Raw genomic sequence first — 17,739 nt, forward strand, 5'->3', positions numbered from 1 at the left:
AACGTGAAAGGCCTTATAGTCGGGCATGTTGGATGCAAATCTAATGATTCTATCAAGAGAATTGATGTTGTTTTGGATCTAAATATCTATGTTGTTGTGTATATTCGGCTCTATGCTGATTTTTTGGGGGCTTGGACATTTCCTTTGGAGACTCTCTTGCCTTGCACCGCATCAAGTGGTATCAGAGCTAGTTGATCTTGTGGAGCTAGTTGATCTTGTAGAACTAGTTGATCTGGTGGATCTGTTGCTTTGGGTTTGTGAAGATCTTGGAAGATGCCTCTGAAAAGATTGGACCCTAGGGTAATTGATGATCTCTATGATGTTGTGTAGACTAGGATTTTAGAGAAGGTTAGATCAAATTATATATATGAGATGGAGTGGATGCATAATGAGATCATGAGAAGTATAGTTGGTGTATCGGGGAATGTGAGTATTGAAGGTGGTTATGAAGAATTTGTTGAAGACTTTGAAGCTACTGGATGTAGTGGTGAAGACAAAACTGATTGCATGAAGAGACCTGTGGAAGATAGAACTAGTCAATTGGATAGATCTAGAGCTCAGTTGAAGTTAAAGCACGATACAAATGTTTCTAATTTCTCAAGTACTTTGAACCTTGAAGATGTGATTGATTGGATTGGTGAATTGAAAGACTACTTTGAGTTGGAGAATATTGGAGATCTCGTTAGAGTGTGGCTTACACAAACTAAGTTAATAGGACATGTTGCCCTTTGGTGGAAAGAATTGCAAATAGTTCGAGAAGAAGAAGTTGAAATGAAAATCAGTAGATGGAGATTGATGGTGACTAAATTGAAGACTAAGTTCATCCTTGTTGATTATGAACTTGAATTGTTTAAAAGGTTGTAGAATTTGAAACAAAAGGATATGTCTATGAAGGATTATACTGAGGAGTTCTACAAGTTGACTATTCGGTATGGGCATAGAGAACTTTCTAAAGAAAATGTGGCTAGATATATTAATGGCTTGAGATTCAATATCCAAGATGAGATTGGTATGCTGAATATTGCTTTAGTTGAGGATACCTATCAGTATGCTCAGAGGGTAGAAGAAAAGTTGAAGAGGAGACATCAAGGTAATTCTTAAAGTAAGGAAAAGAAGGAACACTCTAAGAAGGATAAGTAGAATGTTGAGGATGAATCAAAACCTGTTGAGAAGAAGAGAAGAATAGGTAGGGTTGCATTTAAAGATTATTGTTTCAAATGTGGTGAAGGAGGACATAAAGCTTTTGAATGTCTCAATGTTGATAGGAAGGCTGGTGATAAAATAGTTACAGTGGTGAATGAGAATTTGGATTCAGTAAATGAGCCTAAAAGGGATAATTTACTAATTCAACGAGTGTTGCTTAGTAAGAAGGTGTTGGAACCTTGTCAAAGAAGGAATTTGTTCAAGACTCATTGTAAGTTTGGAGGTAAATGCTAGAATGTGATTGTGGATGGTGGAAGTACTAATAACCTAGTTGTTGATGAGATGGTTCAAAGACTTGGTTTGAAGAGAGTGAGACATCCTTGTCTTTATAAGATCACTTGGTTAAAAGATGAACATGCTTTGGAACTGAAGAAGCAATGTCTCATTAATTTTCAGATTGAACAATACGTTGATCAAGTGTTGTGTGATATTGTGGACATGAGTAGTTGTCACATATTACTTGGCAGACCTTGGCAATATGATTGCAGAGCTGCACATGATTGTGTTAAGAATGTGTTTATTGTTGAGAAGGGTGACGGGAAGCATTCCCTGATTCCTTTGCAAAATGCATAACTTAAAAGGAGGAACCCGAGTTTTGCTAGCTGAGTTGAGTTGAAGGATTCTAAAAGGGTTAGAGATTAGCATGGGAAACAGATCTGTGGCACACAGAGAACATATGTGAAGAATCAAAGAAAATAGTTGACAGTTGTAGAAGTGGAACAAAGGCAAGAGTGTGTAAGTTAATGTGGTGGAGGACATGTATGTGAAGAACCAATTTGGGATTTATGTGTTGAACCTTGAGAGATATTCTTTTAGCTATTAAGAACATCTTTTCTTCAGACTTGGGGTGTTTGATATAGGAGTGTCCTATGGTAGTTTGCAATCCTGTATATAGGAGCATCGAGCTCAGATTTTTGGACTGATGGTTTGTGCAATTGGGGATATGTTCGAGACATATTAGTGAACCTTGTCCTAAGTGTGCATGATGATTGGAGTAATTGCCTTGAAGTTAGAGTCATTTTGGTGATTGTTGATTGCATGTTCCTAATTTAGTAGCAAAGATTGGAGATTGTATTTGCGAGCTTCGATATGAGGGAGTTGAATGTGTGCTCTTAGATTTGGATCGATGGATGGAACATGGACCTACACCTAAGGGCACATACTCTTAGGTTGTCAGTTGAGCTAGTTATGCATTGTATACTTGGGGCTTGTCCTAAGTATTTAGTTATTTCATTTAATGTTTGTTGCCAAGCCAACTTGTGGCTTGGTTTAGTATAAGTAGGGGGTTATTGTCTCGTCTTGAGATATCAATGGATTTAGTTCAACATGGAGTAGCTAAGAGGAGCGAAGTCTAGCAGAGCTAATAGCTAAGTGTGGGCTCGGAAAACAAGAAGATTGCTTGGTGTTTAGTGAGCACAATTTTAGATTCTTTTTGGGGTTTCTACCAGATTATAGTCTGGGCTAGCTAGAGGGTGATCTTGTGAGCTCTTGCAGAGTTGTTATTGTAATTGCTATTGTATTTGGCCATAACCTAGAAGGTCTTATAGTTGGGCATGTTGGATGTAAATCTTATGATTCTATCAAGAGAATTGATGTTGTTTTGGATCTAAATATCTTTGTTGTTGTGTATATTTCATTGTGTGGTGATTTGTTGGGGACTTGGACATCTCCTTTGGAGACTCTCTTGCCTTGCATTGCATCACGCTCAAAGTGGCCCACTTGTAAGAATTACTTTAGCATTGGGGCAATGCTTCTTGTATAGTACCTAGAGTTTCGTCAAATATTTCTATTTTTGGTGATAGATCACCACCCCATGCGTGTTGTTGTGGTGACAATTCCTTCGCCCATTGCTCATAAATGACATGTTCTCAAGCCTCTCACTGCTCCTTTGGTAGGGGAAAAGACTTTTGGAGGTGTCACTCGGCTTCTCCACCCCATGGTGGCTCAACCTTGACTTGGCTGATGAACAATTCCACTTTTGCTACTTCGAGTGGCTCTAGCTTGGCCAAATGCTGATGATGATTCTAGTCGGCCCACATCTTCCAAGTGGCTCCTGCAATTCGCTCCACCTATTTTTTATACTACAAAGTATGGAGAGGAAAAAGATAAAACTAATGATAATTGGTCCTTCTCAACCCAAAACTTGGCCTTGCTAATATACGATGTAACATAAATTATCAAGATCCTCGTTCCTCCACTCGCTTTGCTCTAATAACTTAATAGAAAGATAATTTCTCTTAACTTAGACCCTTATTTTGTTGTTGCTAGGGGAGAGGACCCAGTAGTTGTGCACCTTAACTTCACGCTTCTCAAAATTCTATGTGGAAATTTCAAATCACTCTCATTTTTTGATAGTAGCTTACTTGGCAAGTCCCCTGCTTATAACTAAGGTTTTAGAGCCACATCATCAAATATGATGCCACATCAACATGCTTTTTATCGAAGTGTCCAAAACAACCCAAAAAAAAAGTGAGACCAATCATACTGCATTGGAGACCCCGTACTTGTGCAGCTGACGTGGCATTACACTATTGGTTGTTTTTTGGGAAAAGGGACACTTTTCATTCACTTATGGGTAATCATCATTAACAAAAACAACTTTAAAGTCACATCCATTGGTACAATCTTGTAAAAAATGTTGGATATTAAATCAACAAGTATGGGTATTAAGTTAACAACTACTGTCACAACTATTGGAACGTGCACAACTACTAGGTCCTCTCCCCTATCCGAACTTCATTCCATTTCAAAACTTTGAAAAACTCAAGGCATGATCTCATGTTCTCAACTTCTTCTTTTTTAAATATATAATTTTATTACTCAATTCATAGAAATGCTTTCAAATTTTTATCTATACTTTCTGGAGAACCTTACGCCATCTTTGAACCAAAAAACCCCGATATGAGAAAAAAATACTGAATATAGTATGGACCTCTTCTATATCTTTCCACAGTGCAGATATGGCTATTCTAAAGGTATTGAGTTTCTCCATACCTGCAGCAGCCGTAGCAGCAGCCGTCTCATTTTCCACCTCATCCTCTTCTTCTAATTCCTCCCAGAGGTGTCAGCTAAGGTGGAACGCTAGCCAGCATATCAAGAGATCTAATTTCTTGGTGTCTTTCGGAGCATCGCAGACCGCGTTCTACTTCAGCGCAGCAACGCCGAGAGCGCAAGCAGTTCATCTAGAAACAGCTATGGAAAATCCTAAGGTAATTTTTCATAAGTGCTTTGGAGTTATTGTGGTAGCTTGAATTTAGTTTTGATTTTTGTGCACAATTCGCCTCGTTTTCACACAATACTTGAACATTAGATTTGGGTAAATGCTAAAGTTTTAGATTTTATTTTGCCAAGTGAGTATTCTTCGTTGTCATATATCGGCACTTGTGACCGATTCAATTTCTTCTTCTCAGAATTTACTCTAGTACACTTATTATTTTTCAAGTTTGAAGTAGAAACAAATTCTTTTATTTACTAGTTGACAGTTGATGAATAATTTCTATTCCTCAAAGCTTTTTGAACTGCAGAATGTATATAGTCCCCATGGAACTTTCGCTGAAAGTGAATATAGTGGCATGGAGTGGGCTCTAGCGCGCGTTTTAGCAGGCGTTAGGAATAAATAGGAGCTAGGTGCAGAATTAGGGTCCATAGGACAATTTAATTTTGTGCTGTGTCTGCTTTGTATGATAGAACCTGTTACTCGTTTGTAGAAAATAAAAAATTCGAACCCAATGATGCCATCTGGCAAAAATAAGGATAAAAGATCTTTTTAGGCAATACAGAATCATAAATCCTCACTGTACCTAATGCTTAAATTGCTCCTCATAAATAACAGTTTCACATTTTCAGGTATAAGAACAATGAATTTCATGGAACATTCAGTGCTGTAGTAATATAGGCAGTAGAATAGGCAATAATGACACACACAATTCTATAAGTTTTTTGAGTTGAAAAGAATTGCCTATGATCACACTTGCAAAAAATTTCTTTACTTAAATTTTGCCTTGTTGCATACTTGATATGGATTTACATATTTACATTGGGCTGGAAATGAAGATGGAGAAAACCTTAATTAGACTGTGACATAATTTTTATGTAATTTTAAATATAACATAGTCTTGTACCTATTAAATTGATGACACAAGGATTATGGTAGAAGAAGAAGAAGAAGAAAATTTTAATGCCCACGAGGCTAAACATAGCCCATGGGACAGCCTGCTGACTTCAGTTAATCAACTCTTTTCCTATGCAATTTAATTATGCTTCTCAGTGTTCTCCTTGCTGAATAAATTATACCAAGAGCAAGCAGCTAAAATATTCATGAATTTGTTCCTTCTGTCCTTGTATGCAACACACAACAATAAAATGACATTCTGTTTCCACATTCCCCGAATTGCAAATAAGACGTACCCACTCTTCCCATGCCTCTTTTGGTCTATTTCAATGCCCTTTCTCACTACAAAGCTGATACGAGTCAGTCCTAAGTTGAGCAATATGAATTTTTGCTTTCCAAGCAATATTGGCCCCTATGTAAGGTTTTTCAAGTTGGTCACGAGTGGGATTTTGCTGGTATAAGGACAATTCAAAGAATGTGGAAATTTTTAGTGGTTAATATTTGTTTAATTTGCATGAAATACCAAAATTAAACTTTTTTGTTGGGGTTTAAATGTTAGCAGTTTGCGTAGGTGACACATTGTGTCACTGAATAAAATCTGAATAGTATTTTTTTTTTAAAATGAAGATTTATGAAAAAAATTACCAAAAAATTGCTTAAGTGTTTCTTATTGGTAAGTTCATCTTCTGTGATATGTTTGGATTAGATGTGCCACAGTCTAGGAGTATCTCTTTTATGAAATTCATTTGAGAGACCACATCTCTATAGATATGAGGTACCTTGCATCCAAATTGGATATGGTATTTTTGAATGTTCCTTATTTTGAAGGCAACTTTTCTCTCAGGGACTATCTCTCGGACTGCTACAAAAATCTATAGTACTTACTGACTTACCACTTAATCTCGTTGCATTGGGCAAGTACCCACAAAATTTTATTTTAACTCAGATAACTAAGAGAAATTTGTATTGGTGCATTCCTAAAACAGTTTCCATAAGTATGCATTTGTATGAATTCTTTTGACAAGTGCCAAACTCAAGGATAAAGTAAAATGAATGTGCTTGAATTATCATATTGAAGTTTGTTGAACTTTTCAAAATTTGTGCTTCCTTGAAATATTGTTCATAACTATTACTGTTTTATGTTTTTCTTGACTGTTATGATTAAGCTGAAGCATCAACCTCTTATATCATATGTACTTAATTATGCCTAATAATTTTTTAAGATCGTTTATAAGATGTGAGGAATTCACCATCAACAGTAAATATTGTTTTACCATTAGGGTTTTGCTATTGATAAGAAAGTTTTACTGATATGGTAACTAACTATTTTTTACTGACAGTGATTTACTATTTACCAAGAGGGAATCTTGGAGGATAAGTTTGTAATCTTGGAGGATAAGTTTGTTAAAAATGTCAACTTCCTAAGAGGGTTGTTATGAGGTTGTTTTTCATTTTTGGATAGCTATTGTTAAAGATAAAATGACTCCTGGTTATAAACAATTACCACCAATTTATTTAGAAATTATTAACAACTAATTGTTTAAATCATGTAGGTGAGTAAATTGGGTGGAACCTGTTTTATCCTATGCACTAAATGCCTGGATTTATCCATGCAAGGTGTTGGGATTTGACAACCTACTTGGATGAACCATTTGGGAGGTTTAAAATGCTATATAAGTGGTAGTATGTTTCTTTTTTATTAAGTGATATTTTATTGCTTCATAAAGAAGATTTTACATTTTCAATAGAAGAGGCCTTGATTTACCCATACATTGCAGCATACAAGAACTGACAAGCTTCCCTTTGACCATGGACACAGACATTGTATCAAGCAACACATCAAAATAAATAAACCTTACTAAGGAAAAAGGGCGTCTGAGACACAAGACCACATAGGGGTTCACATATGGTGACCCCAACGGCTCAACATTTTGTCCCTAGTTTAGCTGACCATCACTCCTCCCACTGTGTTGACCTTGCTCTCCTTTCTGCCTAGAACTGGTGGTGGTACTGCCCTTGGGATCTCCCCTGTATCTCTTTCTCTGACTTTGCTTGGCGTCGGTTTTCGCTTCCTTCTCCGCTCTTCTGCCAACCTCTTCCCACTAGGACATGAAATGCAACCACTCCATCCATGCCGTCATCGCTTCCCCAACCCTATCCCAAACCGACAATGCATAATTGAAGACAATGAATGATTGCACTCCATCCGTTGACCCTCAAGGCGCCTCTAAAAGTCCTCCATTGTACGAAAACCAACCCCAACATCTGCCAAATACAACCACCGTTGGCACCCCAAATGCCACTCCAATTCCAAAAATAATACAATAATCCTTTCTGCCTTTTCTTTATCTTGAGCTAAAAGAAAGGCCTTGAACAAGGACGAAATATCAACATTCGTCCTTGGACAAAAGTCCTCTCCGGTGAACTCCTTCCCAAACAATTGGCAAACAATTCTGAAAAATTCCTCCTCATCAACATGGAACACCTCTGCTAAATTCTTGGGTGTGATTTAATTGCGGAATCTTGGTGTTCGTTTTTTCTTTTGCATCAACAAATAAAAGTTAGCTTGCATTTTTAAACCTCTTGTTTTTCATGACTTTGTTTTTTGAAAGTGATTGCAGTTGAGTGGGCCTGCTAAATACCCTCCTAAATCTAGAAAGTTGTGTCACTTTCCTTGCGTCACAAGGAATGACGCCATTCCATCATTGTAATCACGACCCACAATCCAAAATCCCCAGTACATGCTCGTGTACACCGCCACTTGTGTCCACTCAACCAATCACTCCACCTCATAATTGCATTGTCTTTCCCAAGAAGAGTTTGAGTATCATCTAAAGACTATACTTTAAAGGAATGATAGATTACTAAATCTAAAGTTTCCCACCAGCTCTGTATGTTCTAACAAACCCACTCCAACGTTAGCCATCTTGTCTGCTAACACATTCCCTTCTTGCCTAGTGTGGCTAACTTGATAATCCTCAAATCCCTCTAAAAGCCTTCGAATCCTTCTAACATATTTGTCTAGAAACCAAGTCTCCATCTTAACCTTTATAGTTGCATTAGTCACGATTTGAGAATCACCAAAAATATGAATTTTCTTACCACCGCTTTTCTTAACCATTCGAAGAACAAATATAGCAGCCAAGCATTCTCCTACATTATTCAACCCTTTTAGCAATGCCTTCGTACCCGGAACCAAAGTATTGTTGTCTGCATCTATAATGCCTCGCTAGGGAACCTGAAAGGATAAGTCTAAATGTTACAAAGTTTGGTCAGAAAGTTTTTTTTTGAACTAACTTTTACTTTCTTTGTTCACTTAATCATAGATGTAAAAGTCTTAACAGGTTCCCTATCCTTAAAGTATTTAAATTTGATTAATTTAAGAAAGTCCTATCTCTAAGACATAATTTCATAACAAATTGCACTTGAAATACAAAAGTGGAACACATTTCTTAATAAATACTTGATACATAATACTTTCCAACTTTTCCAAAAGAATAACTGCAACATTTGTCATTAATAAACTTTCAAGAGAGGGAGATAACAACCATATCTTTACATATCAATAGTTCCCATTAAAACCCTTCTTTCCTATCTACCCAACTGTTTTATGTTGCTTTCTTTAAAATACAACAAGTTCCCTTTTAAGATTTATATTTTACATTAATTCAAATACATCTAGTACATCATAGTTTGGAAACATCTTCAAAACATCATCATAAGCATCTTCATAATCATCTTCATAAGCACCATAAAATTTCAATACTGGACCATGTGCAAGCCTATAATGTTTTTGCGTCCCAACCACATGAAACCATAAGGGACCACTCAAAAAGTTTTGGCTGCATACATATGTATTTATGTATGCGTGTATATATAATTTTTATATGTTTTTGTACTAATGAACCCAAACCACATTTCAAAATTTTGTCGTACCAGCAAACCCGTTCTTTGAACCTGAACTTGAGCCCAGACTCGAACCGGTAATTTAATTGCTTTGATTAAAATAACAAGATATCATAGAAAGAATGGACTTCTAGGGCATCCTATTGTGAATGCTGGGAATGAGGGATTACAAGTAGGGGAATGGTGATGGGTCATCTTCTAGGTACACTGCCACATGGTATATGACTGGGGAGCCTTGTGGGGCCAAAGAGGTACAAAGGGTATTGCCTTTGGGCTTAGAAATGGTGGACTTTTAGGGCACCCCATTGTGAATGATCCTAATGCTCTTTATCATGCCAAGATAATGCATTAAGAATGTTCAATCTTGGGAAGTAGGATAGAAGCAGTGAGATTGAGGGGAATGGTTATAAGACTCCTCACTTGGCACTCCACCTCATATGGATGACATGGGCCACATTACGCTAAGAGAGATGGTAGAGGATCTATAGGGCACCTTATGAAGTCACCTATCTTAGCTCTTCTATGGTTGAGTCTTCTTAAATTTATTTGAGTAATCTAGTGATTAGATCTACATTTCTAATATATTCTTATTCCTAATTAAAAAGATTTATTTTATGAATTATGATTATAAATGACTCCCAATTTGTTTGCAGGGTCTCAATTAATGTTAGGTCTAAAACCTACTAGTTTCAATAAAAAAATGTGACCTAGGGTGAAATTTGGGTATTCTTAATTTGGGGGACGTTACAAAGTGGCAATATTCCTATGGTCCCTAAGTAAACTTAAGTAATGTGTGTCTATTTCCTAGGAGAATTACATACTAGTTACAAAACTTAAACAAACCAACACCTCCCTTAAGTGTAACTTAGGGAGAATATATGCAAACAATGCAAGTTGGCTCTTGACTACAAGGCCATGTTAAGTACCCATGTACAAGCACAATGCAATCTCTCACAAAGGAAGAAAAGGAGAAAGCCAAGTGGGAAGAACAACTCCTTCGCAAAGGAGAGGTGCAAATACAAAATAGTCTTAAAGAACAATCAGAAGGACAAAACCCCATTTGAGGGAAAATTTCTGTCTCATAAGAGAGAGTGGAGAATTGAAGTGACCCCCACCCCTTGGAAGAAACATTTTAGTATTTACATCCCCAAGAGAGTTTACAATTCATGATGCTCTTAGTGAATGGTTTGGTGAAGATACCTACAACCTACCTTGTTGTTGGACAATACCACAAAATACTGACTTGCTCTTAAATTAGCCTCCTGATGTAGTACATATGGATCTCTATGTGTTTGAACTTTGGTCTTTCTATGATGAACTATGTTCTTGGAGATTTGGATGACACTCTAATTGTCACAATGAAGGATTGTTGTGTAATTAAGAAGCCAAACTTAGTGAGAATATTTTGAAGCCAAACAACCTTAGCGGTGTCATCAACAACCAAATGGGGCCAAAACCATGATGAAAGCTGCAGTGAGAGGTGGACTTATGATTGTCAATATAATCTACCCAATCTAAATCCATAATACCAAGTCAAGTCGTGTACCTTCTGCATAGTTAATTCCTATAGTGACATGTACCCTAGATGTAAGGCAAGATCCATTTGACAACTTTCTAATGAAGCTCATGCGGTTCCTAAATAAAGCGTGAAACCAAACCAACCATAAAGGAAATAATAGAGTGTCTGTGAGTCAAGTGGATGAGGTCCCCAACAAGATGATGATACAAATTGGCATCAATAGTTCGAGTAGAACACTTAGCCTCAAGCTTAGGGAGTTAGTGTAGACTTACAATTAACCACATGGAACCAAGCTAGGAGACCAAGAACATACATGGGCTGAGCAAGAGTGATCTCTGAAGAAGATAGAGTGATCTCAATCCCAAGAAAGTAGTATAGATGACCCAAGTTAGTCATAGCAAGCCTATTGTGCAAACAATATTTGACATTTCTAATCATGGATGTACTCCTTGTGCTGATCAAGTCATCATTGTACAACACAAGAAGCAATGAGGGGCACCCTTTAGAAAAATGTAGACATTTGAATTTGAATGAGACTTGGTGAGTTCTATTGAGAGAAAAAAGGTGTGTACCTTAGCATGCTAAGCCAAACGGGTTACTTGAGGCCATAGATAAACTTCCTTAATCGGAAGACCAAAGAAGAATCTTGAACAAATTCCTATAGTCCCTCCATGTGATCTTTGTGAAGAAATGCACTTCACATCCATCTGAAGATTCAATTATGGAAAGAGTCAAATGAATGGAGCTTATCTTAGTAGTGGATGCAAAGGTCACTATGTAATCAATACTAGGGACCTACGATAAACCTTTTGCCACAATCTATGCTTTGAACTTGTTATTGTTCCATCCATTGCATACTTGGTTGGATAGAACCACATATAATGAACCAATTTACTCCCTTTAGGAAGAGGAACTATGTCCCATACGTGGTTCCTCATTTAGGAACTATGCTCTTTATTGTTGAATCCCACTCAAGGATTCCCAATGCTTCTTTAAAGGACTGTGGATTAGAAGCAGTAGCAATGTAGACATGTGGAATGTTGTGACCGAGTCCTTTAAGTGTCTAAAGGACCCCCACCATGATCACTTGCTAAATCAAGAGTTCGCCAAGCCCCATGAGGCCATGAAGTAGATGGGGATGAAGGATGAGTATCATCAATCTTAATATGTGAACTTTGTGATGGTGCAAAACTATGGGTAGGGGATGAATTAGAATTATCTGAATAATTATCATTAGTATCCACTATGGGGGAAGAATTGAGAAGATTAGAGGCCAAACTAGGAGAGATTTCCTCCAAGTGAACACTCCTCTCAATGAATAGCTCATGTTTCTTCGATCCAAGAGTTGATACTCTTTGATGTATTAGGATATCCAACAAAGATGCAAGGCCTACCTAAGATTCCATAGCCTTGTGCTTTGCTGGAGGAATGTGTGTCCAAGTTGGAGAGCCAAAAATTGTAAGTGTTTGGCAATTTTTTTTCTATCACATTGAGACTTTAAAGGAGTCATACCCTTCCATGTCTTGTGAGGATTCCAATTCTAAATGTACCTAGCACAATTAATGGCTTCAACCCAAAATACACGACCAAGAATAAGGATGATTCATGCAATTGATCATTTCCTTATGGGCCTATTCGTCCTTTTTGCAATGTCATTCTATTGTGGTTCGTATGTGACTAAATGTTGAAGATCAATTCTCCTAATTGTACAGAATTGCACAAATTTTGATTGTTTACATATTCTTTGCAAAGGATCTGGACTTGCTTCCATAATTGCTTTCTAGCACAAGACTCGAGGCTTGAAACTTGTCAAAGACTTCATTCTTCTGTGGAATGAAGTAGACGCAAGCAAAGCGGGAGTAGTCATTAATGAAGTTAAAAACATAGTGAGCCTTATTAAATGATAACATTGAAAATGTTGTGAACCAAACAAAGAACTTTTGAAGCTCTCCAAGACTTCCCTTTGTAAAAATTCTCTTCAAGACGCTTACCCATGGAACAACATGGGCATACACCTTTTGAAAAGTTAATTTGAGGGAGACCTGTGACCATTTCCTGTAAGCTAAGTTGCCGGAGACAATGGTAGTTGATATGTCTAAACTGCTCATGCCAAAGTTAACTCTCTCTATTTGAATGAGTGAGCAATGCTGTAGAAGGAAATTGAGGCACAAAGTGGGAGAATGAATACTATTGAGTATCATGATTGGCTTGTCCAATTGTAGATAAGGCATCATCCTCAAGTTCTTGATCACAACTACTTTAGGTGAAAACTTTGTTTCCATGTCCAACATGAGTGATTTGGTAGATTGAAAGAAAATTGACGTGCAAGTTAGGAACATAAAGGACTTCTTCAAATGTTACATCATTCAATTCAACCAGTCCTTTCCCTTTAACTCTACTTGTGCATCATCATGAGAATGTGAGTTACCATGCAAGGCTCCAATGAAGAAAAGTGTTCTTTTATAGGATCCATGTAACCAGAGACACCCAAGTCAAGTATCCATTGCTTCAATGTCCTATAGCTACAACAAGTACTTGTTCGTTTCCTTTCTCTGACTGTGAAGAAGAGGAAGGAGTTAAGTTTTTCTTGCAGACTAATGAAATATTGATGTTCTTCTTGATGATGTTTGTTAACTCATCAATTTAATTAACATGGGAATGATGCTCATCATGACCACCCTTTTTGCAATATGAACGAGTTGGCCTCTCCTTTTGTGTATTTTTCTTTTTGGAAGATGATGTAGAACCTCCTTGTTGAGGAGAAGATGATTGTGCTCCATCCTTGTGTGGCTTTGGCTTTGATTGCTTCTGATCTTGTTAGAACCTTTCCCTTGATTGCCTTGACTTACCTTCAAAGCTTTTGACTTGGAGGATTTAAGAATGCCCATTGTGATCAACTTTGATTGCTCAAGTAGCAACATCTTTGTGAACAAATCAAATAAGCAAGTCAAATTATGATATTGCTATCAGGATTTAACTGTGTGATTTTGGAGTCAAACTCATTGACCCATGATGACGTAGTATAAGCACTCTGTTTTCAACTGCTTAGTTTGAATAGTGGGCCTTCACACAACACTGCACCTTCACTCCACCCCCCACCCCCCCACGTTCCACTCAATCAAAGAACCCCCCAAAAGCAATGATTTGACATTTTATACTCAATGCATTTATAATGGCAACTTTTGAGACAAAGGCGAACTGGGCTTCTGATTCAGTGATTGTAATGGCCTCAATCAAGCTACATTAGACTTATAGCACTATGCAGAAAGATCTAATTGAGATCTGTACATTACAATTGCCAAAATAGGCTAAATTAGGTCAAACGCTGAAAGTACAATTTCTGATCACAGTGGCAACAAATTGATAGTATCACTAAGATGTAGACAAAAAATATGGCCACACGGAAAAATGACTCTTGAAGAGGAGTTTGGAAGAGCCCGAACAAAGCCCAGGAAATTGCCAAAATGAGAATTGCTTAGCTGCAGTAATGAAAAACTCAGTTTTTTGAAAAGACCAGGCACCAAAATTAGAAATCACATGCACCACTGCGAAGAGCACGATATTGTAGCCCAAATAAAAAATATAGCCCTGAAAAAAGACTTAAAATGAGCAATTTATGGCTATTTGAAGTTTAATTACAAAATCAAAATGCACACCTATGAAGGGGCCAAATTTTTTCAAAAATTGCTGATATACATAACACTGTTAAATTTGACATCAAATGATTTTCACAACAGAAGTGCAGGATTAAATCTGATGTCCAAAGGCTGTCACTGCAAAAAATACCTGCACAGGTGACGACATCAGCAGCTGATTGGGCAACCATACGGTATGGATGCTGGCTCAGTCTGCTGACATTGCAATTTATGGATGCTGACATGTCTAATAATATGGGAGGTGTTGATGTGTTTGATGATGATGATGCCACATGGTCTATGACCAATGACATGGCAGTTGTTGACTTGGCACAGGATGCAGGTTTGTACTCCCAGTGGGGTCAGCCCGTTGAGCTAGAATTGGCTGCTCATAATCCGTATGACAAGATGTTCAATAAACAACAAATTGGAGGAATGAAAACAGGTGAAAACAAAAAATATATAGACAAGTTGACTCTTTCAAAAGAATTAAGCATTTGTTATAGATTCATAGAAGAATGAAAGCAAAACAAAAATCCAAAACATTTTTTAACATGGTTCATTTGTTAAAAAAGAAATGTAAAAATAAAAACCGGGAACTTGAAAAAATATGTTAAAACTTGCCTCTTTTGCAGAATCTTCATTTAAGATTGCCTTGGCAACAAATGGACTCTTGCCAATGCATAGGAATAGTAAACCAATCTTTTCGTCTTCAAAATGTCTTGGAGTGCATGCTTTAGGTTTTGCCGGTGTGTTTTTGGGCATGTGGTTGAAGGCAAAGTAGAGGTTTTATTGAAGGTCAAAATTTGCTGGCTGGGCATGTAAAACAACAAAATTTGTTGTGGGTTCACTTGGGTTTATCTTGGACAGAACTGTAACATTGGGAGAGGACCCTGGATGGCCCCTAGTGCATATTGGATCTAGACACATATCTTGGCAGGACCAAATCCAAAACAGCAAGCCTTAGGGCTCAAACTGGTAACACAGGTAGAAACTTTTGCACCCAGTAAATTTCAGAAAATGTACATGTGGACTTTCAAACACTCATATCTTGAAACTTTGTAAATCAAAGCTAAAGGCCAATACAGCTGTTTAATTCACACAAGGATGAGTAGAGTTTGGAAAATTGTGAAGGATTAAGTAAATGCCACACTCTTTTTAAGTTTTGACTTCTAAATTGCTTATATCTCATGACATTATGAATCAAAGCTTAAGGCTGACACAACTGTTCAATGCACACAAGGATGAGAATGTTTGGAAAATTGTGAAAGGCTGTTATCAGTTTAATATGATATGACACACTGTATTGACTGTTGCAAATTAATTTGAAGCGGTTTGACCTTGCTTTATATTATAAGTGAAGAGTGGATGCTAACATCTGATTAGAATGAGCTAAAGATATGCTGCATTTTTCTGTATGAATCAAATATTTAATCTCGTTCAAATGTTTATAATTTCTATTTTTATGATGGCTTTGCAGGGCAATGGAAACATTTTACCAGACCTTATGGTACATTTGTGCCAGTTTCCCATGCTTAATCAATGTTTTTCTTATGTTTAATGTATTCTGGAATTTTACGAGTTTATTATTATTTCTTATAAAGGATGGAATTTCAAATTCTGTCACAGTATTGTTTGAATCAGGGGTATTTATTTGTCACATTTAACCTTCTTAAATACAAATATTTCTGACTTTTGTAATTTGTGCTGGCACAATATTTTACTTTTCTACTCTTTACAGTTCCATGATATAGAACATATACCATATACTTTATGTTCAGTCAAAATATAAGAGATTTGTACTTGCACAATCATTTAACATAGGCCATTTTTGCATGCTACTTTGAGAATTTAACAAATGATTTTCTTTATCCTTTCAGAAAGGAGAATTTCTCGCACAAAGCCCATATTTTCCCTATTATGGATAAGTATTCATTGGCATTGTGTCTACATTTATTTTTAAATCCACAGGTTTGGCAGGAATTGGAACTTGTTTGATTTCTATGGCCTGACTTCACAACACTTGAAGGTTGCTTAAGCTATGAAAAATAAGACTCCGATATAGAGATGGATAGAAATGGAACAGGGGGGATTATAAGCATCTCTTATTTGTATGATGCATAATGTCCGAATTGCTTAGACTGATGCTCTTAGACTAACCAGACTACACTCTCAAACAAATGCTCAAAGTTATTAAATGTCAACATGTATAAATATGACAACCAATTTCATCATTGGATTATGTTAATGTTGATTATGATGGTTCAACTACCACAAACACATAACCAACATATGCAGTTCGGCATAGATATTAAGAAAGCCAAAGGGAGCCTTTTATAGGCCGATCATTGGATCATTCAACTGCACAGTAAATAATATCATGCTCACAAATTCTTGTGTCACTATGGTTTTTTAGCATTTGCCATGTAAGCCAGGTTATGATGTTTGGGAGGAAATATGTTTCTGGGATAGGGGACATTTACGTGGGTGTATCAATCTTGAGATCAATGGAAGAAAACTTAGGGATAAACTCAGAAATAATGGAGGTAGCAATACTAGCTGTGCTATTTTTTATTCAGTCAGGATACAAAATGGGTTAAAGATGAAGTGGTTGATGCTTGTGGATTGCAGCCAACCTTTAATACAAGGTCATACATGAAAATTGTTTTTAATATTGAAGAAGTTTACAAATATTGCTCATAAGAGCAACTAATTGCAGATGAGACTAATACTTATCTCCTTATAAAAAATGTTGATACCAATATTAAGCTCCTTACTTGTACTAATGAGACTATTACTTAGTTCATTTTGAGTATTATCATTAGATAACAACCTAGATATCTGTATTTGTAATGTCCCCAACTAGGACCATACCTGATTTACCCAAAATTTCTCAACTAGGGACTGGATTGTGTTTGGAATAGCAATTTATCTAGTCTTTGCAATGTTCCCCACTAGGAAGATTAACATACATCACTATGCATTTGAATCAAATTGAATTAAGAAACAATGAATGTTTCATAGTATATTTGACAAATAACATACTTAAGTTCCAATTCCTTCTCTCCTAAACATCAATCCTAAGAAGGATGGGAAATTACTTGTCCTTAGGGCCCTTGTAAACCAATTGTAAACCAATCTACAAGTGGGTTCCTTTAAAGCATTGAGAATGCATGTTCATACCCATCTCCGGACTTATCCCTCAAGGCATTGGAAATACATGTCCTTACCCATCTTGGGACTCACCTATGTTGGGAGGAATTACTCCACTTGTCCTTGACAAAACCAGCCTATCTTTTCAAGGGGCCATAGTGAGAAATTAAGGAATAGGCTATGTATATATAATACAATACAATGTGTAATAT

General features: G+C 36.8%; 1 protein-coding gene across 1 annotated transcript in view; it reads left to right on the forward strand.

Annotated features, from left to right (window-relative positions):
- The first annotated feature begins 4,133 nt into the window (after nt 1-4,133).
- CCS (copper chaperone for SOD1) overlaps nt 4,134-17,739 on the forward strand; it is a 154,101-nt gene continuing 140,495 nt past the window's right edge. The window contains exons 1-2 of the mRNA XM_089830739.1: nt 4,134-4,412; nt 15,855-15,884. Coding sequence (XP_089686865.1) covers nt 4,164-4,412; nt 15,855-15,884 — 279 coding nt within the window. The 5' untranslated portion in view covers nt 4,134-4,163. The remainder of the gene's footprint in view (nt 4,413-15,854; nt 15,885-17,739) is intronic.

The sequence above is a fragment of the Cupressus sempervirens genome, chromosome 5 (genome assembly GCF_028749045.1).
Source record: "Cupressus sempervirens isolate cs-2001-9-10 chromosome 5, ASM2874904v1, whole genome shotgun sequence".
NCBI lineage: Eukaryota > Viridiplantae > Streptophyta > Pinopsida > Cupressales > Cupressaceae > Cupressus > Cupressus sempervirens.